Source organism: Syzygium oleosum, unplaced genomic scaffold (genome assembly GCF_021117445.2).
Source record: "Syzygium oleosum isolate NSW1041296 unplaced genomic scaffold, Sole_v2.1 Sole_v2.32, whole genome shotgun sequence".
NCBI lineage: Eukaryota > Viridiplantae > Streptophyta > Magnoliopsida > Myrtales > Myrtaceae > Syzygium > Syzygium oleosum.
The window spans coordinates 392331-416437 of record NW_026607516.1 but is presented as its reverse complement, the minus strand read 5'-3'; the positions used below and the strand labels follow the sequence as shown (position 1 = coordinate 416437).

At 41.2% G+C, this 24107-nt stretch overlaps 4 protein-coding genes across 5 annotated transcripts; 2 read left to right on the top strand and 2 right to left on the bottom strand.

Annotated features, from left to right (window-relative positions):
* The first annotated feature begins 476 nt into the window (after positions 1 to 476).
* On the top strand, positions 477 to 6014 carry LOC115686463 (phosphatidylserine decarboxylase proenzyme 1, mitochondrial). The gene is made up of 12 exons (XM_056304691.1): positions 477 to 763; positions 916 to 1004; positions 1309 to 1362; positions 1494 to 1559; positions 2011 to 2071; positions 2247 to 2356; positions 2462 to 2715; positions 3208 to 3314; positions 3503 to 3570; positions 4789 to 4866; positions 5253 to 5375; positions 5541 to 6014. The coding sequence occupies exons 1-12, from the start codon at positions 601 to 603 to the stop codon at positions 5706 to 5708; spliced, it is 1341 nt and encodes a 446-aa protein (XP_056160666.1). The 5' UTR covers positions 477 to 600; the 3' UTR covers positions 5709 to 6014.
* Positions 6015 to 6757: 743 nt separating this feature from the next.
* On the bottom strand, positions 6758 to 8797 carry LOC115686464 (uncharacterized). The gene is made up of 3 exons (XM_030611769.2): positions 8564 to 8797; positions 8282 to 8442; positions 6758 to 6959 (listed from the first exon to the last, which is right to left on the bottom strand). Exons 1-3 carry the CDS (start codon positions 8780 to 8782, stop codon positions 6941 to 6943), a joined length of 399 nt encoding a protein of 132 aa, XP_030467629.1. The 5' UTR covers positions 8783 to 8797; the 3' UTR covers positions 6758 to 6940.
* A 546-nt stretch (positions 8798 to 9343) lies between these two features.
* Positions 9344 to 16151, top strand: LOC115686461 (uncharacterized). 2 transcript variants are annotated; one of them, XM_030611764.2, is made up of 11 exons: positions 9344 to 9732; positions 10104 to 10176; positions 10310 to 10420; positions 11555 to 11671; positions 12218 to 12565; positions 13197 to 13507; positions 14111 to 14210; positions 14290 to 14349; positions 15011 to 15097; positions 15228 to 15368; positions 15697 to 16151. In XM_030611764.2, the coding sequence occupies exons 1-11, from the start codon at positions 9626 to 9628 to the stop codon at positions 16015 to 16017; spliced, it is 1776 nt and encodes a 591-aa protein (XP_030467624.1). In that variant the 5' UTR covers positions 9344 to 9625; the 3' UTR covers positions 16018 to 16151. The 2 variants fall into 2 exon arrangements, with proteins under 2 accessions (XP_030467624.1, XP_030467626.1); XM_030611766.2 differs by lacking the exon at positions 15011 to 15097.
* Positions 16152 to 16823: 672 nt separating this feature from the next.
* Positions 16824 to 23732, bottom strand: LOC115686462 (O-fucosyltransferase 29). The gene is made up of 9 exons (XM_030611767.2): positions 22916 to 23732; positions 22404 to 22494; positions 21383 to 21459; positions 21019 to 21107; positions 20727 to 20916; positions 20318 to 20499; positions 19107 to 19209; positions 18544 to 18872; positions 16824 to 17665 (listed from the first exon to the last, which is right to left on the bottom strand). Exons 1-9 carry the CDS (start codon positions 23207 to 23209, stop codon positions 17374 to 17376), a joined length of 1647 nt encoding a protein of 548 aa, XP_030467627.1. The 5' UTR covers positions 23210 to 23732; the 3' UTR covers positions 16824 to 17373.
* Positions 23733 to 24107: the final 375 nt, after the last annotated feature.

The window sequence follows — 24107 nt, the reverse complement described above, 5'->3', positions numbered from 1 at the left end:
GAATCGGACACGGCCGATGGTCTGATCTACTCTAATGGAACCTGTCAATTTTATTTTCCCACTACTTGATGCTATATCTTCGTGTTTCCCACTATTTTTTTAGAAAAAGATCCTAACTTTCGCAACCATGAATGATCAAATTGAAAAGACGAACCAAAAAACGCACTTCACTTAGGTTTAATTCATATTTTACTAATTTTTTAAAGAAATAAAAAATATATATGTAGTCGATCCGGTTCGATTGGACCGAACGCCAATTTCACTTTTAGAAATTAGGAACCGGACTGACACTCCTGGGAATCAAAACAAACCAGCCGGTCCGGTCCGGTTTGGGCGATTCCCGATTTGGGTGGTCCGTTTTGCATATCCCTATTATTAAACTGAAAATTTCATACGATCCGGTTTAGTTCCGGATTGAAGTCCGGTTCGGGTCTTAGAAATGAACCGATTTCCTTTTTCCCATCCGGAGCCGGCGGGGCCGACCCGAATAAATCGCGGAGCCCCTCGCTCTCGCGGCCGTCCTGTTTCGCCCGACGACGACGGAGGAGCGAATTTAGCAGAGAAAGTCTCCCCAAGTTGCGCGGCGAATCTCCGGCGACAATGCGATTCCGGAGCTCCCACAAGCTTCTGCTCTTCCCTCACCAGAAGCCATTGCGTTGCCTGCACCAAGGCCGCCGGTGCCTCGCTTCCTTCTTCGCCAAGAAGCTGAGCGACCCGGCGCAAGCCCGCGCGTCCTCCAATGGCGGCGCCGCCGGCTCCGATGGTCAGTCCGAGGAGCTTCGCTCCGCACGTTTCGTGCGCCGAGCTCATGCTCGCGAGCACTTGTCACTCATTTTACTTCTATTTGTTCTTACTGTTGTTCTTCGTGACGGTGGTGGTGGTGGTGGTGGTTGCCGTCGTCGCGTGACGTTGCAGGGAGTTCTTATCTGGTGCCTGGTGCCACGGTCGCTACTCTTCTCATGCTCGGTGCACTCCACGCTCGTCGTCTCTACGACGATAAGAAGGTGTGGGCTCTTAATTTCATGTCGTGTGCTTATACGGAGCTTCTTTCTCGTTACTATTGTTCTTCAAGTGCCTTGAAAGTGGAAGAAGTCGAACTTCATTACCTTATCAGTGGTTGAGGAAAATTTTGAGTTGTGCTCTTAAGTCGTGGTTACAGCATATGAACTTAGTCTGAAGGAAGTAGTTCTCCTGACAGATTTTGAATACATCCGAATTTAGCGTATTCAGATATCTTTGCAAAGGCCCTTCTTTGGTTGTCATAAACATGCGGCCAAGTTTTCTTTTGTGGTGGTGTCTTTGTTACAGGTTGAAGAGGCAAGGGAAAAGGGAATTGAATACGAATTCCATCCAGATGTAAAGGTATGTATTATGTAGTCACCGACGATCTATTATGCTTTCACTTCTTTGGTGGCTCGTGTCATTGGTTCATTAAGGGGGTGTATATTTACATCTAAATTTTGTACAATCTTCTCTGTCCCGGTCTGTTCTAGGCCACATTTCTCAGGTTACTACCTCTCAGATCCATTTCAAGATTTTGGGGTATTCTGACGAGTGTGGTAAGGAATTCAAGCATATCCTTTGCTTTTATTTCCTAGAATATCTTTATGTTCTTGGGAGTTGGGACACTTGGCTAGTGTCATTTGGATTGGGTTTTGGCCCGATACGGTGCTCTGAAGAGCCGCCATGACGCCTTAAATCCCTTTCAGTTTTTACTGCAAAAAAGGAGAATGACTTTGAGCCGTTTTTTATTTTAATCACATGAGAAGGTGAAAGGAGAACAGTTCTGTAGATAATTTAATTTTATACATTACCATCTCCTACTCTCAAGCCAAAAACATAGACGTTGCCTTTCTGTTCCCTTTGTGCCTTTGGTACTTTTGACTTCTCAGCATGTATTCATATTGGTCTGTCTTCTCTATATGCCGTTCTCCACAGGCAACTGTTCTTCCAAATTTCCACTTAGACACCTTTTTCAACTTATGAATTGACTGAAGAAAATCTTCACAGGAAGTTCCTGTATGGATGCGGCCTTCTCTGTGTAGAGCGTGGGCACGGGCATTCCATTCAAGTATATGGTTATCTGCATTCCATTTTAAACTTTTTGTCGATGGATTAGTACGTGGTCTTGTAGCTGTAGCTACTCTGGTTCTTGATGATTCGCAGGAATATTACCTAAAGTTGTCCTTAAATGGGCAAAACTGACTTTGTGTACCAAAAAAAACTAAAACCAATTTTTATTGCAGATTTAGAAGAAGCAGCATTGCCACTTGAAGAGTATTCTTCTTTACAGGAATTTTTTGTCCGTGCCCTAAAAGAAGGTTCAAGGCCAATTGACCCAGACCCAAAATGCCTGGTAACTGGTAACTTTTTCCTGAGCATTTTATCTATACAAACCGTTTGGCATCTTCAGTGCATCAGTTACTTGTCACCGTGTCTAAATTTCTCCCTTCACTCATAGGTCAGTCCTGTGGATGGTACTATTCTACGATGCGGAGAGTTGAAGGCTGCTGGGGCTATGATTGAGCAAGTCAAAGGTTTTTCGTACTCAGTTTATGCTCTTCTCGGTGCGAGTTCTTTCCTACCAATGGTAGCTGGAGGGAAGATCAATGAAGACGAAGTTGAAAAGGAAAGTCCCACAAAAGAGGAAAGGAAGAAATCATGGTGGAGAGTGTCTTTGGCCTCACCGAAAATCAGGGACCCTGTGTCAGCATGGTAATCATGTTAATTCATCTGAAAAATTACACGATTACACGATTGAACTGATGAAGTGCTTTAGTTCTTCACGTACTTTTGTGAAAATTAATGTCCTTCGAGGAGGGATGGGGAGGGGAAAGATTCGAGATTCAATAAAACAAATTGGTGGTACTGACTTGTATTCAGTTCATGGAATAAGTTTTGAGAGTGAAGTGGGATCGGAATTCTTCTTTATCTTTTCTCTTTTTTTGGGCTGAAATTGACTTGACATACATCTTCCATCTAGTGCTCATCTGATGGCTGCCGATGAGCATGGGGATTCAAGAGAATGGCATGGAACATGAATATTGGCCGTTGGTTTCTTGAACGGGCTTAGATTCTAGTATTCAGTTAGATGACTTGCATTTATCGATCTTGTGTCATATTGATTTTGATTGGTTGTATGTCTCTCTTAACTCACTATCAGGAGAGTATTTATTTGACCTTTTTTTAATGAAATCTTCATTGCAGTCCTATGACAGGCCTCTTTTACTGTGTAATTTACTTAAGACCTGGAGATTATCATCGGATCCATTCACCAGCTAATTGGAATATTCTAATTAGGCGACATTTTTCAGGTATCTTAATTCTCTTTGGTTTTCGGGTTGATATTGTTGGTTCCAGCCAGTTTTCTGTATGATATGTACACATGCATCAATGATTGCTGGAAGCTCCATATTTGTAACTACTAATATTCTTCTTTTGATTGGTAATATTTGTTCTTTACCTATTGCAGACACTGTTAATTAACTGTCTTTGTTTCCAGGCCACCTATTTCCTTTAAATGAACGTGCCACGAGGACAATAAGGAACCTATACGTGGAGAATGAGAGGGTAATTTTATCTGGTTCTTGATATTCATGGTGGAAGTTAATATAATTTGCTTATAAAGAATTTCCATTTGCAAAAGTGTCAATCATATCAAAAAAGGGTTGGCAAGACTATTATTGGACAACATGTCTGTGAAGTCTGTATGTGAATAGTCGATTTGCTGGGAGTGTAGATGAACCGGGGAATAGTGTACTGTCTGAAACTGTTCGGGAAACCGTGTAATAAGTAACAGAAATGCAAGCAACGATTCTGTTAGCTGTGCTTTAGTGTTGGATGTACAGGAGCGTGCAAAAATTGAAATTATTGATGACAGTCAACCTTTTGGAAAGCATTCTTTGTTAATTCGAATGGATAGACTGGTCAAGTATTCTGGATTCTACAGAGTCTGAGTATTATATGCTACAAATCAAAGAATTTGGGATGAATCCTGCAAACCTCATCTTTTTAAAAACATATGCATTGCTTGATTCTTTCTGATCCCTCTTTTATTTATTTATTTTTTTGGGGGGGGGGGGGGGGAGGGGGAGAGGCGGTGGTAGTTCAGTGGCTTTGTGTGGTTGTTAAGGAAGGAGAGAGGTAGGCCTATATATGTGTGGATGAAGATCCGCTTGGCCTGTGTTTTTTTCCTGATCCAAGTTGGACCATGTTACCTCTTTTTTTCTTTTTCTGTTTTTTTGGCCAAAGCCTCCCTACAACTTTGATACTAGGGTTTTGTCTCACTACCTGTGACATATCAAAGTCATGAAAGTAGTTTAGAAATAACTACACTTAACACGAAAATTTAGGCCAGAACATTCTGATTGGAAATTACAACATTGCTATAAAATGTAGTTATGTATAGTTTATGATCGTTTGTACCTTTTAAGTTCCTTTGTACATTCAAAGTGTCAGTGTGGTTTCACTAAACTTAAAGAGAGAAGGGGTACTGGTGGCTTATATCAGCTTAAAGGCATTGTTTTTAACTATCATGAAATTTTTTAATGTGTTTATGTGAATGTAATATAAAAATGCACTCCCATTACTGTCTCCTTGTATCGGGTGTACCTTGGTATTCCTTTCCTTTTTTCTGAAAAAGCCCTGGCTCTAAATGATATGGTATCAAACCGAAAAACTCATTAGATAGTGAATTATCTTGTGTTCTCTCGTTAATAAGCTTCCGTGATCTATTCTGCCTTGATATGGATATGAGAAAATCGTGTTCATGATTTTTCATGTTTCCAGGTTGTTCTTGAAGGTCTCTGGCAGGAAGGTTTTATGGCACTTGCTGCTATCGGTGCGACAAATATTGGATCGATTGAGGTTGGCTAAATTATGACCTTAATAGCTTAGACCCTCCCTCCTCTTCCCCATTTGAAAAGGCAAGAATATATTTAGGCATGAGATTAGCATAAAAGTACAGCTCAAGGAACAATTCCATGCAAAAGCTTTTAGTCTTTGAATATCTCGATTGGTAAAATAAAGTTTTGCAGCAGTGATTGTGTTTGCGAAAAGTCTGCTGCATGCATTTTCTGCTGGGAATAAAGCCTATGGGAATATATCTCCACATAGATAATTGCTGATCTGGAACCTTATTATGCTTCATGTAGTAATGGGTATTGTGAAAATGATTGGCTGCATTTGGCTAAAATATGTTCTGTTGGCAATGCCTGGCCCAACTCTCATTGGCAGAACTTTGCACATTGCAGCTTTATATTGAACCTGAGCTTCGCACAAACCGGCCGAAGAAGAAACTATTGCAGTCAGAACCTCCAAAAGAACGGTTTTATGAACCTGAAGGTGTTGGAATCATGTGCAAGAAAGGGGATGAGGTTAGGAATATCTCGAACCTTTTCTTGCTTGTATCATTTATTCTTTGCTACTACCATTTTCTGTATGTTAGAGAGTGATTGAAAAGATGAATTTGCATGTCCATCATCCTAGGTATAGTTTGTGAATTTGGCGATATTGACTATGTACACATTTCCACTTTTCAGATGGCCGCCTTTAACATGGGATCAACAGTGGTTCTGATCTTTCAAGCTCCAATGTCAGAATCACCCGAAGATGATGACCCCTCTGGTTTTAGGTTTTGTATCAAACAAGGTGATAGGATTCGTGTAGGACAAGCCCTAGGAAGGTGGAAGGAAGGACCTGCATGCTGAAGGAGGACCATACAAGCACTCGTCGTGTATTATTAAGATTGCTCCGACTCACAAGCGACAATTTTTTCTTGCTTGATGGCCAACCATGAAGTTGAAAATTTGCAGCATCTTCTTTGCAAATCTCTGCAATTAATTTACAGCTAGTGTAAAAGCATTTCACAGTGGTCAGCTATTCTTGGCACGACATTTTTCGGTATTTAGTGATTTTACATGAACAGGAGCTATTTCTGTATGCACGATAGTCGACGCTGGTGTTTATAGCACGAGACTTTTCAAATCTGACACATAGGACATTCCTTCGTCTCACCACCTTCCCTTCCCTCGATCCATACTTTTACAGCCTACTTGGTTTTTTTCTGACCAGGGAGAAACACACTTGTAATATGACATGCTTCAATACGATCCCGACATTTCTGAATCTCTAAGGTGATTCACCAATGTGACGATGACAAAATGAGCATCATGAACGCAATGACCATCAACTGGTTGCCCCTGGGAGATAGATCAATCCGTCACCACTTGGGCAAAAGCATTCCAACGGTATGCTGTCAAGTGAAAGGAAAGCCGTCACCACTTGGGCAAAAGCATTCCAACGGTATGCTGTCAAGTGAAAGGAAAGCCGAGGTGAAGTTCGGACGCTACATAACCAGCCGAGATGCAAGAATTATCATTGCTGACGCTTTTTGCATCTTTTCCCCAAAAGAAACATGGAAGAAGTCTAGAAACACCTTTAGGAGACAAAAGTTCCCGGTTGGCTAGACTAATTCTCAAACACCACAATGCACTTTCTTTGGGAGAACTCAAAAGTCAAAAGCATTCAAACTGACCATTTCAAATGCTTATTATCAGCTAAGACCAATTTGATGATACATCTTCCCAAGCAAAGGTGAGCTTCTGCTGACAAAGCCGCTGGTATTCAGTAAAGTATCACCCAGATACAGTGGAAACTGAGCCTATAAGACATCCAAGAGCTCTCCAGAGCAAGAATACATAAGGAACAAGGCACAGAAAGGGTATGGGACTTATCAATGTAGCAAACCGATCAAAACTGGGTAACAACACAGAAGAAACCATCTTCACTCACTATCGTAAACTTGAAGCGAAACTCAGAACAGTATGATGAATTGAAGTTCCAAAGCATTTACAACTGTAATTTGCAGGCCTCCGAAGGCCTTCCTTCTAATCTATTTTGGATTTAGTAAGCCTCGTCAAATCAAAGAATTAAATTCTCTCTAAATCAACACTTTGCTCCTGCAAATACAGAAAAGCAACTTCAGCATGTACCAATATGAGGGGTTATCAACTAAATATTTGATCATAGAATGAGGTCTTTAATCACAAAGACACACAGAGCAAGCCAGAAAGAGAGGAAATGATATCCGCATCAGCTGTTATGTATTACATCAGGATAAAGGGGAGGAGCAGAGTAAGATCCTTAGTATTGCATGTCAAACATACTGAATAGTTTCAATGCTCTTTCAATCCTTCCAGTGCATAATCTAAAGAAGTTGGAGGAAGAAAGTAGCGGTCTATCTATTTCCCTCCATTTCCGTTCTTTATGTAACAGATGTGAAGTTTGTAGCGCAACTTGAATACCACTTGCTGGGTACCTCGGCGCAAGCGTGGTGGTGGAGATACAAGAGAACTATATAATAGACGAACAACCACAATGTATTTGAGAATAGTATGAACGTATTACAATGATCCCTCTCGCCATACAAAATAAGTAGATTACTCTCACCAAACACAAACTACTTTGACCATATGCTCTCCCAAATACACTCTATTTTCCTCTCACTGTTTCACTCAATATCTCAATTTGAAGCTTCCCAATGAAGCTTTGCACTGAAACCTTCTCTCAACATAACTCTAAGCTTAACAAAAGAGTAAAGTACAACAACGTATATGAACCTCGTAAGCGGTGCTTCCTATTGGCTGTTATTGCTGCTAGATCAAACCCTCGACGACTTGTTCAATTTGCAACACACGGCTTCTAACTTGCTTCTTTCGAAACTAGTCGACCCTGTAGAGGCACCTAAGATTCAAACTCCCTAAACATCTTGTAGATCCTCCCTTCCTCAATCTATAATGTCAAATCATCACTCCGCAGTCAACAGCAACAACACCAGGCATCCCAACATCCACGAATTCCAAACACGATGTGAAAATTGACAATGTGGAGAGCCAAAGAATTGCGATCACATGCAAATCCATTGTCATAACCGCCGAAATAAGAGGGCAAGAAAAAACCTAGAACTTCAATTTCCCGGCTTAGCTACTGTAAATTCCTATAGTATAAAATAACTGCAACAGCTGATAACTGAGAATCAGATCATCAGCACTAAGGAGAAACATAAAAACATTCCTCACTAGTGTTTTCTCAAAGAAGTCCACTTCATGTACGACTAATCGCTAACAAAATCAACGGGAGACGCAGCAAGCGTCAATGAATATCCCCAGACAACCTATTAACTTCAAAGATCGACACGTGATCGCCGTCGAGACCGCGCAGCAATCGATAGAAGCCAGCTGTTTCCGAGTTACAGTAAATAGATCAGAGAAGGCACACCTACGTCTGCTTGGAGTACGACGACGAAGAAGACGAGGAGGAAGGCGCGCGCTTGTTGCGGAACATCATGTAGCCCACGGGCAGCACCACTCCCGCCATCATGATCGCAGCTCCTATCAAGTACCTGATCGGGCTCGGCGGCTCGACTTCCATCATTCCTCTGAACTGCACCACGGACACAAACAATCGATTCCTCCGAATCATTCGACAAAGGAGATCCAAATCTAGAGCGAGAGTGCGAGAGAGAGAGAGAGAGAGAGAGAGAGAGAGAGAGAGAGAAAGATACAGGCATGTTTGGTAGGGTTTCGATCGGAGAACGACGGGAGGAAACGCTAATTGCCGATCGGATCTTCGACGGCGACGGGATCGGATCTTCGACACCGGTGAGAATTCGGACTTCCGTTTCCGGGATCGAAGCGAAGGAGGACGAGCTTTGCTTTGGTCTTGGAGACACTAGAATAGAACTATCAATGGGCGGTCCGATGGGTCGGATCGGGTCCAGCATCGGGCCTCCGGAATCTTCAGGCCCGCCCGCCCGCGAACGATAAAACCGAAAAAATAACTGGAATTTCCGAATCGGCCCGTTCGGACCCAGCGAACCCGGTCCAAATGAGGTGTCGGGCGGCTCCAGTTGGAAACCGGGTCCGTCTTCGTCGCCCGTATTCCAGTACGTCTCAGCAGCTTGACAGTGACAGAGGCTTGATCATAAATCCGTCTCCTCGTTTGCCTCTTTCGCCGGGAAATCCACAGGCCCGAGCTCGGTTCGCGCGGTCCGAAAAAGGGGGGCGGAATCCGAATTCAAACGACGGTGATGATGCCTCGCAATGCATTGATGAAGGAATCATTTGAAGGAAGCGGACATGGATGGATGGCCGTGGTGAACTGAGCGACCAAGTACCTGCAACAGATGCAGGTTCTAGAGAGAGAGAGGGAGCTTCTTCATGTTGAATTGAATCGCGCATTGAATGCGCTCAACGACCCGGAAGAACCTCCATTGAATTCTGCACCAGAAGCCGGTCCCCTCCCGCGGGGTAATTTCTTGGTGTTATTCGCTTGGCATTTCTTTCGGGCTACTTCCATTTCGAGACTGTGTTGATTCTCTCTCTCTCTCTCGCGCATACCCAAAAATCTAGCCATTCATTCAGGGTTTGTCTAGAACTACTAATTATTCCTCGCTCTTCCTCCGAAAATCATTCTCATTCCTTCCATATTCAAGTGGGTCATTCGTGGTGCATCTGCATTTATGCTCCATTGTCTGTGCATGGCATTGTGTTGGTAGGCAGATCGAGAATGTCTGAGCTTTGAATGATGGGTTAGAGTTTTGGAAAGAAAGAGAAAGAAGAAGAAAATGGACAGTTTGAATGGAGTGGAGAGGGAAGAGGGTGTTGGAAAACAAGAGAGTGGAAGTAGTTGTGCTCGTACTCGTTTTCATGCTCAACATAGACGGTCTAAGAGGTGTAGTTCTCTTTCTCTTGGCTCGAGTCCGCTTATTCAAAAGAGCGTAGTACTTTTGCTGTCTTCTTTCTGTGTTCTGTTCTTGTGTATGTTGCTGGCATATTGATGTGGTCTTACTAGTGAGAATTCTTCAGGGCCGCAATAAGTACTGGTGAAGATAAGAAAGGGGAAAGTTACAAACAATAGAATAGGTTGAGAAAAAGAAATCATTAGAAAATCAGATAGCGGAACAGTGTGGTTCGGAGTAGGGGTTTATAATTAGTCATTGCAGTTAGATTTCTAGATAGGCTGAAGCAGGTTCTTTGCAAGTGTTTGTAGTTTTCTGATCTTCAAAGTTGCATTTCTTCTGATAATTTTGTTTTCCTTATCAGTGCTTGTGATAAGAATTTCGATGTTTCAAGAGGTGAACTTCTGCATTCACAAAGGGGCAAGAATGCAACACTGGTATGAACCACCACTTATGCACATTCATTTCTTGCCTTTCTGCATAGGCCATGCTGGATAAGAATTATCTAGTCTTCCCTAACTACTCATATGTTTATCTACAACTTACTATATTTTGACATGTGCGTAACAGGTGTCACCCCTTTCTACAAGGGCTCTTGAAGTGCGGAGTCCCCTTCTTGAACCCTTCAATTATAGTGGCAAAATTACCTCATCAAGTCACCGAGCGTCCTTGGAGAAAGATGTAAGGACTGGAAGTAGACGTCTTGGTAGATGTAGGGGTAATTGATTGAAGTTTGTATTCTCTAGTCAAGTCTCACATCCTCGTGAACTTCGGTTTGCGACAATTTCTAAAGATTAAATGTCTATAGATCAGCAACCAGCATTATCTTCCCTGTTTACACCTGAGGTGGTATCATTTCATCTTACCATCAATTTACCTATCAAATCATTTCCCCTAATCTACTGCAGAACAAGTGGGCAATTCAGTTTGGCTTCTGTTCAATTGCCTAGAATAGTTCCCTATTGCAAGGTTTTGCAAACTTCTGGTCAATGGAGTACTTTGTGGGACCAAAAGCTCACAATGGTTGGTGATCCGTTTATCATGGGATGCATAAGTCAAGAACCGCTGACGACCAAACTGTCAACTCCTTATGCATCCTTTTGTGGCTATGTGCCCCATGATTCGTGGTCGGATTAGGAGCATGCTGTCAAAATCGTTGGCATTCAGGATTTGGATGCCAATATAGCCTGCCTGCCCTGAAGCAGCCCGCTATAAACTTTAACCTATGCAAGAACTATGTTGCTGTGCTACCTAGCATCTGTACGAATGCGCCTTTTGATATACCTCTTCAAGCATTTTCCAGATGATTCAAATACAGTCTTAAAGCTAGTTTCATGGATGAGTAGAATTAAATTGTCCGTCGAAAGATATTTCTTTGCCAGTGGTTCGGAACTAATTCTTTTATATTCAGAATTTAATGAAATCCCTGTTTAAATACCCTATAGACAATATCTGGTATGGTGGAAAAGTTATCGGGTACTTGAATCACAATCCAGAGAATCATTCTAGGTGTGATCTAGAATTAAACTATTATCATGATAAGCCATCTTGAAACTTAAGTTTAATGCGTGATTGGGTACAATCACATGAATTGTTCTGCGTGTCCTTTAATGGAATGTTTGCATGTGTAGCCTAAAGTTAGATATCTCTTAAATGGTAGGATTTATTTTGCAAGGAACGAGTACTCGGCAGAATAAAAGGTTGTGGGAATAAAAGATTATGGGATTCGCTGCATATGTGCTGCTCAAGCAGAGAAATACTGTTTCGCACATAAGTATCAGATAAAGCATAATAGAATGTCTGCATCTCTTGCAGATTGAGCAGTTGCAGTTACGTTTGCAGCAAGAGAAATCTATGCGGCTTACGCTTGAGAGAGCAATGGGCAGGGCATCTAGTACTTTATCTCCAGGACATAGACATGTCGCTGCTAAGGTAATTCTTCTCTTGAAAACTTTTATATTCATCTCACCAAAACATAATGTTAATCATTATGCTTCTGGACATAGACATGTCACTACTGAGGTATTTCTTCTCTTGAGAATTTTTATATTCATCTTACCGAAACATAATGTGGAGAGCATCTTTATTCGTTGATGTGAGCTGGTTAGACCGTCTCATTTCATGTTCATCCATCATCGGGAAGTTACTAATAACTTGCTCTGTCATATTGTTCCACCACTTAAATAATTCAATATCGAAGTGGCTCAAAGGTGAATTCACTATGAGTTTGCTATTTGAACATTGTGAAATATTTCATTTGGTTTTTCCAGGTACCTGCAAGTAACTATTGGATCAGATAGCAGAACTTACCCTACCAATTAGTAATTACATTGAAAAGACAGATTGAGTTGTCAAATTACTCCATGCCGAATGGATGAAACAATATATATTCTGATTTGTAGCACTGTGACTTTCTAGTTTCTTTGTCAAATCCAAATATGGCTAGCGTAAACTGACCATAGAATTCATCTATTTCAGACTAACGAACTAATTTCTGAAATTGAATTACTGGAGCAAGAGGTCGCCAGCAGAGAACAGCACGTTCTCTCACTCTACAGGAGCATATTTGACCAGTGCTCGAGTCAACCTCCTTCTGAGCAAAGTTCAGGCGTTGCTTCTCCAGCTCATACAAAGCAGGCACCTAGAAAGCATCCAAGCATAATCACAAGTGCATTTTGTTCCTCAAAAAAGTTCCCGCTGCGACCTTTGCAAGCACTTACCTCTACTGATGATCGTGTGAGAAAACCTGCAAGGAGAAGTCATGCTCTGCCACCGACTGGCAAAAGTGAAACTCATTTTGGAAAGGCTGCTTCCAACATAACAAAGGTAATCTATTGCTCTTTTCGCGTGGACTCCGTCGTTTCATTATGTTCTTTGTCAATGTGAGAATGGTTATGAACCAAAAAAAATTGTGTTTGAACAATGTGGTGAACTCAGACTGATGCTTCTAGTAGAGGTCCATCAGAGTTTTCTGCAGGCTTGGAGCATTTGGACGTTAATGAATGGGAGATCAGTGATATAATAGGCAGTTTAGAAAAAACAAAGATGCAAATTCTTTGGTTAACAAATCCTTTTGCATGATGACAGTGTTTGTGTCATCTCAAGTAATACATTTTTTTTTTCTTACCATTGCTTTCTATATTAGCAGATATCAAACTAGGACACGTGCATGATGTTGGAAAATGAGTTGAAATTTTATTTATGTTATGACTTCTCTTGCCTGAGTAATTGATTTTGTAGTTTTCCTTGGATATTCTCAAGGTTATGTTAGTATGTCCTCAAGCAAACTTCTCAGCCTAAAAAGGAAAAAGAGTATACACCCATGGAAAGAACTTGGCTTCTTTTCTTTTGGTGATGAGCAGAGCACATGTTTCTTTTTATTGTCAGCCTGTTGCTTGTCATTGAATTCTTTCCATAAGGTCTCCCTAAATTATATCCCGCTGTCGTAAATGAAAAGGTCCAATTGGCGGGGAGAAATTCGGTGTTGCACACGCTGAAAGATCATCTTTACGAGTGCCCAAGCAAGTTGTCGGAAGAGATGGTCAGGTGCATGGCTGCCATATACTGCTGGCTTCGCAGAACTACATCTATGGATCCTAAGAAAATCCGATCACTAATGTTATCAGGGTCATCTACCAAAGTTACTCTTCCTCAATGTGGCAGCAGAGAGCAGCAACTCTGTTCTTCCAAGTCCACAGTGGAGATATCTCGTATAACAACTGATAAGGGGCAGTTGTCCCATGCAGCTTACGCTATAAACAACTATAGGTCAGTTACTTATGCCCATGCCTTTAAATAAAGTGGCAACATAGAAAAATGAATAGAAAAGGGAACCAATGAATTATATTTTCACTCGCATGAGAGGGTGTTCTTCAGGCAATAATATTGGAGTTACCCTTATTTCAGATGTAAATGTAAATCTCTGCGCGCATCATGTTATAACTCCAGTTGTTTTTTCTTTTGCACCTCACTCTTACTCCCAAACAAGACTAAGAGGCATGCTGGACAAAATTTTCGCAGCTTAATGCTAAATTCCTTATTCATCAATCAACAGTTGCCTTGCCAATCCTTGTTCAAACATGAGCTGTGCAAACTATACGTGAAATATATTAGGGTCGCACAAGTCTAGTCATGTAAGCAGATGATTGCTTGGTGTCTTCTGACTGACAGTTGATGCTGGATTCAAAGGCATTTTCATCTGCTTCATATGCTTTTAGTTTAAAAGTCAATTACATCCTTTTCAACGTGCTTTGTCAACAAGAACTCACTTGAGCGAGACATTATTAGACATGAATGCGCATGTGCAGTAACATATGTGATAGAATGCTTGATTTCATGCAGGATGCCTCCTGTTTGTCTTTTGAATTTCAGGATCTTAGTTGAACAGCTTGAAAAAGTGAATGTTGGCCAGATGGAGGACAATGCACAAACTGCATTTTGGATCAACATATACAACTCTCTCGTCATGCATGTAAAATCATGTCTCTTTCCATCTGTATCTTAACAACTTGAAATCAGATAATATTTTCTAATAGAGATCGCTTTTACAGGCCTACTTAGCCTATGGAATCCCACGCAGCTCTCTGAGGAGATTAGCTTTGTTTCACAAGGTAATTCACTTGTCTCTTCTTATCCACTGACCTATGCCTAAATATATTGGTTCCATAGGTACCTCAGTCTGGGAAATTTCACCTGAGAGCTCTATGGCGATGGTATGTTTCACAAGTAGCAATATCAGGCATTCTAACTTTTTTAGTCTCCAGACAACAAGCTGGCTTTTTACTGCAAAGTTTGATATCATCTGGAAAGGAAAATCTTCACATAAGATGTTAGTTTAATATCATCTTTCATTTTGGTATGGTTTTCTATCAATGATCGAGTTGAAAACCAGAAGATAGAAGGCCAAAGTTTTGAGGATAGTAATTTTTATCAACAGGAAATGTAGTAGGTTCATCGTATCTTGTGAATCTGTGCAGCCATAAATCCAGATGGACTCTACCAATGAAAAGCACCCCCAAAACTGCAGAGAATACATCAAATAGAATAACTAAGTACTGAAGCACAAGAAGGAGGAATTGGGGCACTGAGATCCATTCCAAGATCTGAAACTCTATTGGCATGTAAAGCAGAACCTGAAACTTCAGCTTAAGGCAAAATCTATAAAATGGATCCAGAGCACCTAGTAAACGGTCATTTTGATGTTATGCTGTCATAAATTGTTCTGTCCTAACTTATTCCAGGATTTCTTTATTGGATCTTTCTGTAGAGCAGGCTGCGTACAACATTGGTGGTACTATTATAAGTGCAAGTGCCTTGGAGCAATCAATATTTTGCTTTCGCACTCCTAGGATAGGACGGGTAAATTACGTACTCTCATGAAAACACACCTGAAGGATGCAAATCACATTAACGTGTCATATTGAACGACTTTTATATATCAAGGGAACATACTGAATTAGTGTTATATCTTCTGTTGTATCAACAATAGTGGCTGGAGACTGTGGTGTCTGCTGCCTTGAGAAAAAGATCTGGAGAGGAAAGGCAAATGATCAGCTCAAAATATGGTTGCACGGCCTCCCAACCCCTTATCTGCTTTGCCCTCTGCAATGGAGCTGCTTCTGATCCTGTGGTAACTTCTGAGATCAAGCCTTTTGCTCCTTTGTTTGCATATGAATGCAAATATAATCATTATATCTAGCCTTGGAACAACAATTGCCGTTGAATACATATCTAGCCTGTACTTGCTAATCTATTGGTCTATGTATTTATTTAGTTTTAAGTGCTTGCAAATAATTATGTCCTTGGCTGCCTCCTTGGATTCTCTTCGGAGTGTAAGATAGTTTGTAATCTTTAAGATTTCAATTTGAATGTTGAAGCTTTTCCCTTCTCATGTTCCCAATGAAGCTTGCATGCCTCTTTGCATTACCGCAATTAATCGAAACTTTGATCTTATTTAGCTAAAAGTCTACACGGGATCAAACCTTAAGGCCGAGCTGGAGGTAGCGAGAAGAGAATTTCTTCAAGCAAATGTATCTGTGAAAAAGTCGAAGGTGTTTCTGCCTAAGGTGCTTGAGAAATTCGCAAGGGAAGCTTCTATCAGCACGGATGATCTTCTAAGCTGGGTTATACAAAACGTGGATAAGAAACTGCAGGACATGATACAAAAATGCATCGATCGCAAAACCAACAGGAAGGCATCTCAGATCATAGAGTGGGTACCCTACAGCTCAAGATTCCAATACATATTCTCAAAGGATTTGACCGAAAAACCGTGGTAACCGGAAAAGCAATGAGTGGGTTTCCGTTCTTTTCTCACAATTAGCCACCGGCGATGTTTGGCCTCTTTGGTGAGGTGTTTATGCACATTATTTGCGTCTGGTTCGTCATTGTAAATCCATTATTATCTTTGCTTTCTCCATACTTGTAGCGCTTCTTTCTTTCTTCATTTGGCTCAAGTACGTCTTTCTGGTCACGAGAATAATGTCTGTGCTCAAAGTAGTTCTGAGTTACCCTTCGGGTGATCGACTGGGATAAGACTTTGTGTACGTTTAGTGCCCATGTCAAAATGAGTTCATGTTGTTATACTAGGCTACTTTTTTTGGCCACCCTTTCGAACAAAGGCGACTTGCATTAACGTCGTACCGTGAAAAAAGAAGGCAACCATGGACGCCGGACGATAGCTTATGTTTCAAATTTTTTTTTGCAGTCCCTTTTTTTTTGTGTCCTTGATAACATTAAGTTGTCGAACCTTCCGCTAGGACTGCCTTTACAATGAGATTACTTCAGGATGCTGGCCAAGCATGCCTCTCTGTGAACACATTGCTAATTTGGTGCATCATCGTGAAAATTTGTAATATAACCAGAACAATAAAACGGCAACTATTTTTCCCAAGAACAGCCTTTCCAACTTTGTTTTTGCTGATAATTTATCCGCAAATGACACGGTCCACGGAAAAAAGGCCAATGAAATATAGCTAGATAATTTACAGTCTCCATATAATGACTGAGCACCCATGTCAAACCCAAAAATGTTAAACCTAAACCTGCCCATGCAAATTTTACACAGAAATGATGTGCCATGAGATGCAAATCAACATCCCCAGCTTTTCCACTTCAATTCTTTCTACCTCAAAAACATCGCATGTATCCGATGATCGGGCATAACTGAGGCATAACCACACAGCAATATACTGTTAAAGTTGATGGTTTGGTACAGTGCCATAACCAGACATTAGGATGCCGAGAAGTGGACTGACTTTGCCTTAATTGCCTCCACTTCATAAACTGAGCCGCGACATATAATTGCCTACATACATGTCAATGGAAAATGAAACTGACAACCAAACCATATTTCGTGTGTGAAGCCATCCTGGAATCCGCAGTGTGTATACCGGCCAGGACCACCAAACTATGAACACTTTGACCATCAAACTTCCCTCACTTCTATTCACAGATATAATTCAGCTCCGTAGGGTCTTGCAGGAGGCAGGCGAAGAAGACTGCCAGATTTCGAGCTTCCTCAAGCGCTGTCTTAAATTTGGTCGAGCAAGAACTCATCCTCCCAGATGACAGCCATGATTCAGCCTTGCTACTCCTTTTGGTTTACAAATTCACCTCATCATGATTCTTGTGCATTACTGAGCTAGAACATTTGGCTCCCTTTCTAAGATCTGTTGCTTTGAGCTATGATCTTCATCTTTTCCAAAGTCATTTTCACTTGACTGTTTCTGACAGATACAAGAGGATGGGAACTCATGAAATTCACCTCGCCCTAGCCTCAGTTCATCGGGCTCGCCCATGAATCCTCTCTGATATGACTTCACCTTTTTAGAAAATGTATCCCAATCCATCCGATTCCTTGCCATGAACAATGTACTGAGCTTCTTTGCATTTGGTCGGATAGTCCTCTTGTGTCCCATGTACCTCCTATGAAACAATAAAATCAAAGTTTTGAGAGATTTCACAGCTTGCAGTTCTATAAAGAACTTTGGTAAATTGACGAACGATAAGCCTAAATAAAAACCAGAACTAGTACTTGAGCTATTGATAAGTCTTGACTAGTTTTTCATCCCATTTTTCCTAGACAAAAATTCCACTTCTACAACAATTACTGAAATTTAGACTGAGAAATCAATAAGCATTCAAAAAAAGAAATAAAGAGGAATAGGAAAAGAGAGACCATGAGAAACTATATAAATCCGTGAATCTACAGAATGCCCATGGTGGTTTACTGCAGAAGCATTTTATCCACCTAATTAAATTTGAATTAGCATGATCTCATTATCGACAGCTTTTTAGCTATCTAACATCTGATTGACTATCTGACCAAAAAAAGCATCTGATTGACTTTCCAGGACCTCACTCAAACTCATGTTTTTGGGAACTTAACGTCTAATTGACTTTCAAGAAGAGTTTCAGCTCCAACTCATGTTTCTATTGACAAGATTAAAGAAGATGGCAATAAAGCCATAGACAGTGTTAGGAGACAGCTTCCATTTCAAGGCTGCCACTACTACTGGGGTGTATATTGTAGGCTTCTTTTACTTTGACCTCATAGATTAAGGACACAAGATTATATCCTAAATATCTTCCATCAGGAGATTTGGTAAGAAAAAATGAATTACTTGACATTGGTTCCCATATCAGATAAGTTTCTGCACCTGTCTTATCCTTTTCTATCATTGGACTCTCACATTCAACAATTCATATGCTGGACAGGACATTAAATCAAAGTCACTAATTCTTTAAACTCAAAAGAGAGTAGTTTAGTAACATCTTGCTAAAGTTGGGTCATAACTGCTCACCTTCTACCTGCAAGAATTTTGGCCATATTGCCATTATTATTTGCAACAAAGACATCACTCTCATCACAGACAATGTAGTCAATTGCGGCCAATCGGGAAGAAAATGGTAGGAAGGGTTTCAGATCATCATTTGCAATCATCTCCTTTGTATAAAAATTTGGAAAGAGTTCTCTGAGAGGCTGCAGAGTCTTTTCGCCGCCATATATTTCTCCAGATGCAACATAGATGTATGTATCATTTGAAAAACCAAGAGCTCGCAGCATCAATCCCACCTCATGAGGAGTAAGTGGACACTTTCCCCGCTTTCTTTCTCCCTCAGGGCTCAAATCCTGCTCAGGAAAAATGAAAAAGATGTCAAATTGTAAAATGGGATAGATAACTACGGAGAATGAGAAAGAGGACTGCTAACATATCGATATTGTGCCAGCATGTGTAGTAAATCACATGAGCCGTAGGAAACCCTAGACTGGAAATAAGATGTGGAATAAAGTATTGAATCACTTTTTCAGTTGAGATACAAACTAAACATGAAAATTTCTAGTTATAAGGGACAGAAGTCTCACAGGTAAAGTTGTCCATCGTTTCCTTATTTCACCAAGCTCATATCTCTCCTTATCTCCACCACCATAGTAACACCCAGAAAATGCTAGCATATCAGGTTCAAACCTGCGACGGAAATAATTTCGGGCAGAGTAAGAATACTTTGTTTCAAACTCGATATACTTAAAGCATACAATAATGTTAGTCTAACTTTCTCATGACCTTCATTGCGTGATGCAACACCACCATGACACATCCTATAAATAAGCATCAAAGTGGCCACCACAACCACCGGCAAGCGAATGAGGCAAAGATACTAAAAAACTGACCTCTGAGAAGGTATTACAGATGTATTAGAATTTAGAACCATTCACAGGTGTTATGATATGGCATAAAAGCGCAATAAGGCAGGCAACCAAGAAAGCAGAGCAAAGATCTCCAAATAATAAGAAAAAAAATTCAAGATGCCACTTCCCAACACTCGAAAAGTTAAGTTCTGCAAACCATATTTTGTCCTTTCCTTTTATTTTTCTTTATTTTATATATTTGAGAAAGAACTTCAAGATACGCCTGTATATTCCATATTTAGGGCCTGACAATGGTTGATGGAGATCCAGGTGTGTTTCCAAACTGCAAATGGCTCGTGGACAGAAACTTGGGAAGAAAACAAAGTGATTATCTCTTGGTTAATAAGAGGATGCAACAGTATGGTTGCGCTACACCAGAAGCAAGTATCAAGAGCTCTGTGAATCGAAACCCGAGGTAGCTCCAGACTTATATCCCTTTCACGCACGTCACTTTGAGGTACTGCAGTCATTACGTGCAACTATCTCCACTATACAAAGAGCCCACAATTCATATAAAAAATTTCCAAATAATAATATTGTACCAAAGGGGTTTAATATAATAAAGAAAAATTCACTTTGAAAAACTCAGCAGCTTAGACACTTTGCACATCCTCTGCTGCATAAACAATCACAACAGCGGCATCTGACGTCAAGGAAGCAGTGAAGGCAAGGCGATTATTTACTGTAAAGGAGATGTAAGATAACTGGTTTCATTCAGTCATCATTGCTACCTAATTGTATATTATCAACAGCAATTAATGCAGGCCCAACAACTTTTACTCAAAATGCTTTCCATGCAGATGGTCTCGATCCAAATGCAATACGGAAGACAAAAAATATGCAGCAAAGGAATGATGAAATGGCACATTTTAGTAAGAGGGATGAACCTCAAGTGAATCGCAATGTAACGTTTAGCCATCTTTCTCATTGTTGTTACAAGTCTCCGACCAAGTTCTCTAATCGGCTTTGTAAATCTCAGTGCGTGATAGTTCACTCGGCAACGCAGTTTTTGCATCTCATCATCAAGGTTATTTGCAAGTCTGTAATCAAATTTTGTCAGTTGCACAACCTGCAGGATTTCCAAAGTCTTAATTCCTCATTACAGGAGAGAACAGAAACTTAGGTTAAGGACTCCATGATAATTTGATACACGATAAGAGCTCTCAAATCTAAATGGAAAAAATCTGAGGCTGTTGCCTTTAATGTGTACGCTCTGTAACTAATAAATTAAAGCCAAAGATTTGTGCCATAGAGTCGTTAATGAAGTACGATCATAACAGAAAAAAGTTTCCTTACTCGTCTCCTCAAGAGAATGGGAAGAACTTGATCTAAATAATATTCAGGTGCAGATTTCCGTGGGACACGCATGGTATATGGTGGTTTCTCCATCGTTCGCATGAACTTATCAGGTACTCTTTTGACAATAGTAACATCTTTCGAGAGGGAGGAGATAAACCAATCTACATCGAAGATGTTGACAAAATCACTGCATGCAAAGTGAGGAGCTTTTAGAACTTAGTGAGATATAAAGTAACAGCTGGTCTAAATTATTTCTTGAAGGGCTAATACAGAGGTTTAAGTAACAGACCTATCATCTTTCCAATACGATTGATGATCCAGCTCAGGCACCACCAGCGTCGCGTTAAGAATTCGTGCAACAACTACAGCATCTGTTATCTGATGACAGAAAGTAGTTATTTTAGGAAACAGTTTTCATTTTTCACACTGAAGAAGTTCCCTTGTTCAACAAGATATACAACACTCAACAGAACTCAACAAAGAAATGGCTAAGCAGATGATGCCAAGTCACAAAGAGAGAGAGAGAGAGAGAGAGAGAGAGAGATGTTATATTATGAGATTTATGATACCATTGAGATATATACAAGAAAAAAAACACTGTTTGTGCAAAAAATGGAACAGTATAGCCAGAGAAATATCCTTTATCCACTTACTCCTGTTCTCTGCTGATTAAGCCCCCCACTAGTTGCAATTAGCAGATAACCATTAGAATGCCGTTCACGGACAGCAGCTGCAATCACAAATCATCAGAGCTAGAGAGCAAAAGTTGCACAAAAGATGCATAACTTCTTAGATTTATTGTAAAAATGGGATGAATGACTACTGGAACTAATCTTTAGTATTGCATATCAGGAAATTATCATTGCTCAGACCCCCTGTCACACTTTCTCTATGATTTCTTAGACAGAATGAAAGACGGCATACTTGAAGCAGAAAGCAAACCCATCAAATGAGTCAGGTTGAGTATTATCAGTTTCGCCAAAAGATAACTTCATATACTGCTCCAGATTCGTGGAAAATGGAAATCATTGCTGTGGGGCAATGAAAATTTATCAAGGAGAAGACAGATGCAAAAGGCTTAACTATCAGCAACCTTCTGAGAATAGTGCCAACTTATACAGCGGCATAAGATTGAGACAACCCAAAATGAGTAAGACATCTAATTCTTGATCATTTTCTTCTTCATACAAGGCGCAATTTCCATAGTATATCTTGCATAATGGAGATAACTAACAAAATGTAAAGAACTCAAAAACTACTCGAGGACCAGCTGATCTACCGGAATACTAACGAAGTGTACCTCAGAGACAAAAGGCATAACTATGGCTGACAATTACTCCTCAAAGAGAGACTTAACTTCAAATGCAGGCAGCATTAAACTATAAATGTCAAAACATGAAGCTTAGGCAAGACCTAAGAAGAAAGGAAGGACAATAAGAGGATCAATTTTATATATTCCTGAACTAAAAGGAACCTGAGAAAAATGACAAGCACATATAATGACAACATTTGAGAACGAGTAACTGCATTCCATGGAAATCTAGTCTTCAATAAGTAACTGATTCTTGTATGTCAACAAAATCAAATAGGAAGTAACAGAGAGAAAACAGCTGAATTCGAAAGCGGAGAAAAAGCATCTTTTGAAAGGAACAACATGCAAACACATCTACTCACCTGAAAAATGAGAACCCCTTTCGCTGCATCCGTAGTAGAAATTTGCATCTTTTGACTTCCATATATCAATGGGAGTACGGTGACCACCGTCCTGCACATTCACACGATTACTCGTTAAATCATAGCAGGTCAAAAATAGGCACCAGGCTATTAAACTACAGAGATAATGCAGTTGCAAGCACACATAAAAAAAAAAAGGTGTCTCAATTTTGATTTGGTAAAATGTGCATATCACAAAGGAGGACTCTTTCATCCTTAGAAGACTGATAATAACATCCTTTTCAGTTAACACATCCGCATCATTATCAGCAAGACCGAAAATTGCGTATTAAAAAGAAGAAAAACACATGTACAGAAGCAGACAATTTACGATATTTTCTCAAAAACCACAGACCCAATACTCCTCTTTCCACTTCTAATTCAGCGGGTACGAACACGGAAGCTCAAAGCTTGAAACGAATATCGATTCCAAAAGACAGAGCAAGAAGAGGAGAGAAAGAAAGAACAATTACCAGCTTGGAGTACAAGCTCCTCTTGACCAGCCGCTGGGAGTTCCACCACTCGAGATCAGAGGCCACGTGACCCGTGAACAGCGAGATCAATCCCAAACCGAAGAGCATCAGCCCGCACACGATCGACCCCGACACCCTCCTCTTCTTCGACGCCGATTTCCAGAATGCCTGCTTGAGATCGCCGCACTTGCCACCGCTCCCCCCGCCGCCGCCCCCGCCCCCGTCGTTGCCGCCCTGCTGCTGCGGTAACGAGGCCCAGGAGCTCAACTTCCACCACGGCCTCGCCGAGCCCATCGGGGGTGGCGGCGGCCCTCAGAACAGCAACATTTGGCTCAAACCCGCAGCTACCCTTTTGTCCCCGCACCCAGAAGGAGCGGCTGGCTGGCTCCTCGAGCTCGGGCGACCGTACGGACGCCGCGCGAGCGCAGGGGAAGAGAGAGAAAGAGAGAGAGAGTAAATGGTGGTGGGGGAGGTGAATTGAGGTGGGGAAATCGAATGTGGGGGGAGCTAGGGTTTTGGAGATCAGTGCGTGGGGGGGGGTGCAGAATTTGAATGGAGGGGGAACTGTGGAGCTCGAGAGAGAGAGAGAGAGATGATGGTATCGTTAAAGCTGAACAGTGAATGGGGTAGAAAGAGAGGGACAGAGGGAGGAGGATTAACGAGAGAAATGCCGGGTTTTGTTGGGCTGATGACGGTATTGGGATCTGGGAAAGCGAGAGGGGTTGAGGAGTCTGGTGCATTACAGAGAGTTCGATTTTCTCACTCCCACGACGACGAAGACGAAGGACGACGAGGACGACGACGAGGACGAGGGTGAAAACTGCGTTTCCCCGGTTCACGCGGAACGGACTTTTGAAGTGCAACCGCCTGAGGCGGGGGAAACACCCCGTTTCCTTCCCCCCCAAGCTTATTGATGGAGGGGTAAAGCCGTCATTTTCATCGGAACATATATAGTAGGGAAAATGACGCAAATGGCCCCTTAATTTTGACCCAACGTGCGATATGATCTTTGATGCATAAGGATGTGTAAAGGAATCAGCCGGACTGAACTGGCCCGGAACTAGCAATTCCCGTGAGAAACCGGTCCAGTTCCCGATTTCAATTTACTAAAGCTGGTGAGTACCGATTTGGTTCCAGGTTCTAGGCATAGAACCACCCACCCGGACAGGACCAGTAGAAATATTTCCAACCA

What these genes read in the sequence shown, in the direction of transcription:
- LOC115686462 (XM_030611767.2), bottom strand. Translation starts at nt 23,209, where the DNA reads ATGGGCTCGGCGAGGCCGTGGTGGAAGTTGAGCTCCTGGGCCTCGTTA. An exon ending in GGAGCTTGTACTCCAAGCTG is followed by an intron (nt 22,495 to 22,915) that starts GTAATTGTTCTT and finishes GTGAATGTGCAG; the next exon opens with GACGGTGGTCACCGTACTCC. An exon ending in TACATTGCGATTCACTTGAG is followed by an intron (nt 19,210 to 20,317) that starts GTTCATCCCTCT and finishes TTTCCGTCGCAG; the next exon opens with GTTTGAACCTGATATGCTAG.
- LOC115686461 (XM_030611764.2), top strand. Translation starts at nt 9,626, where the DNA reads ATGGACAGTTTGAATGGAGTGGAGAGGGAAGAGGGTGTTGGAAAACAA. An exon ending in ATAGACATGTCGCTGCTAAG is followed by an intron (nt 11,672 to 12,217) that starts GTAATTCTTCTC and finishes CATCTATTTCAG; the next exon opens with ACTAACGAACTAATTTCTGA. An exon ending in GATTAGCTTTGTTTCACAAG is followed by an intron (nt 14,350 to 15,010) that starts GTAATTCACTTG and finishes TCTGTAGAGCAG; the next exon opens with GCTGCGTACAACATTGGTGG.
- LOC115686464 (XM_030611769.2), bottom strand. Translation starts at nt 8,782, where the DNA reads ATGCTGGACCCGATCCGACCCATCGGACCGCCCATTGATAGTTCTATT. An exon ending in AAACCCTACCAAACATGCCT is followed by an intron (nt 8,443 to 8,563) that starts GTATCTTTCTCT and finishes TCCGTGGTGCAG; the next exon opens with TTCAGAGGAATGATGGAAGT.
- LOC115686463 (XM_056304691.1), top strand. Translation starts at nt 601, where the DNA reads ATGCGATTCCGGAGCTCCCACAAGCTTCTGCTCTTCCCTCACCAGAAG. An exon ending in GGGGTATTCTGACGAGTGTG is followed by an intron (nt 1,560 to 2,010) that starts GTAAGGAATTCA and finishes AAATCTTCACAG; the next exon opens with GAAGTTCCTGTATGGATGCG. An exon ending in GGCACGGGCATTCCATTCAA is followed by an intron (nt 2,072 to 2,246) that starts GTATATGGTTAT and finishes TTTTTATTGCAG; the next exon opens with ATTTAGAAGAAGCAGCATTG.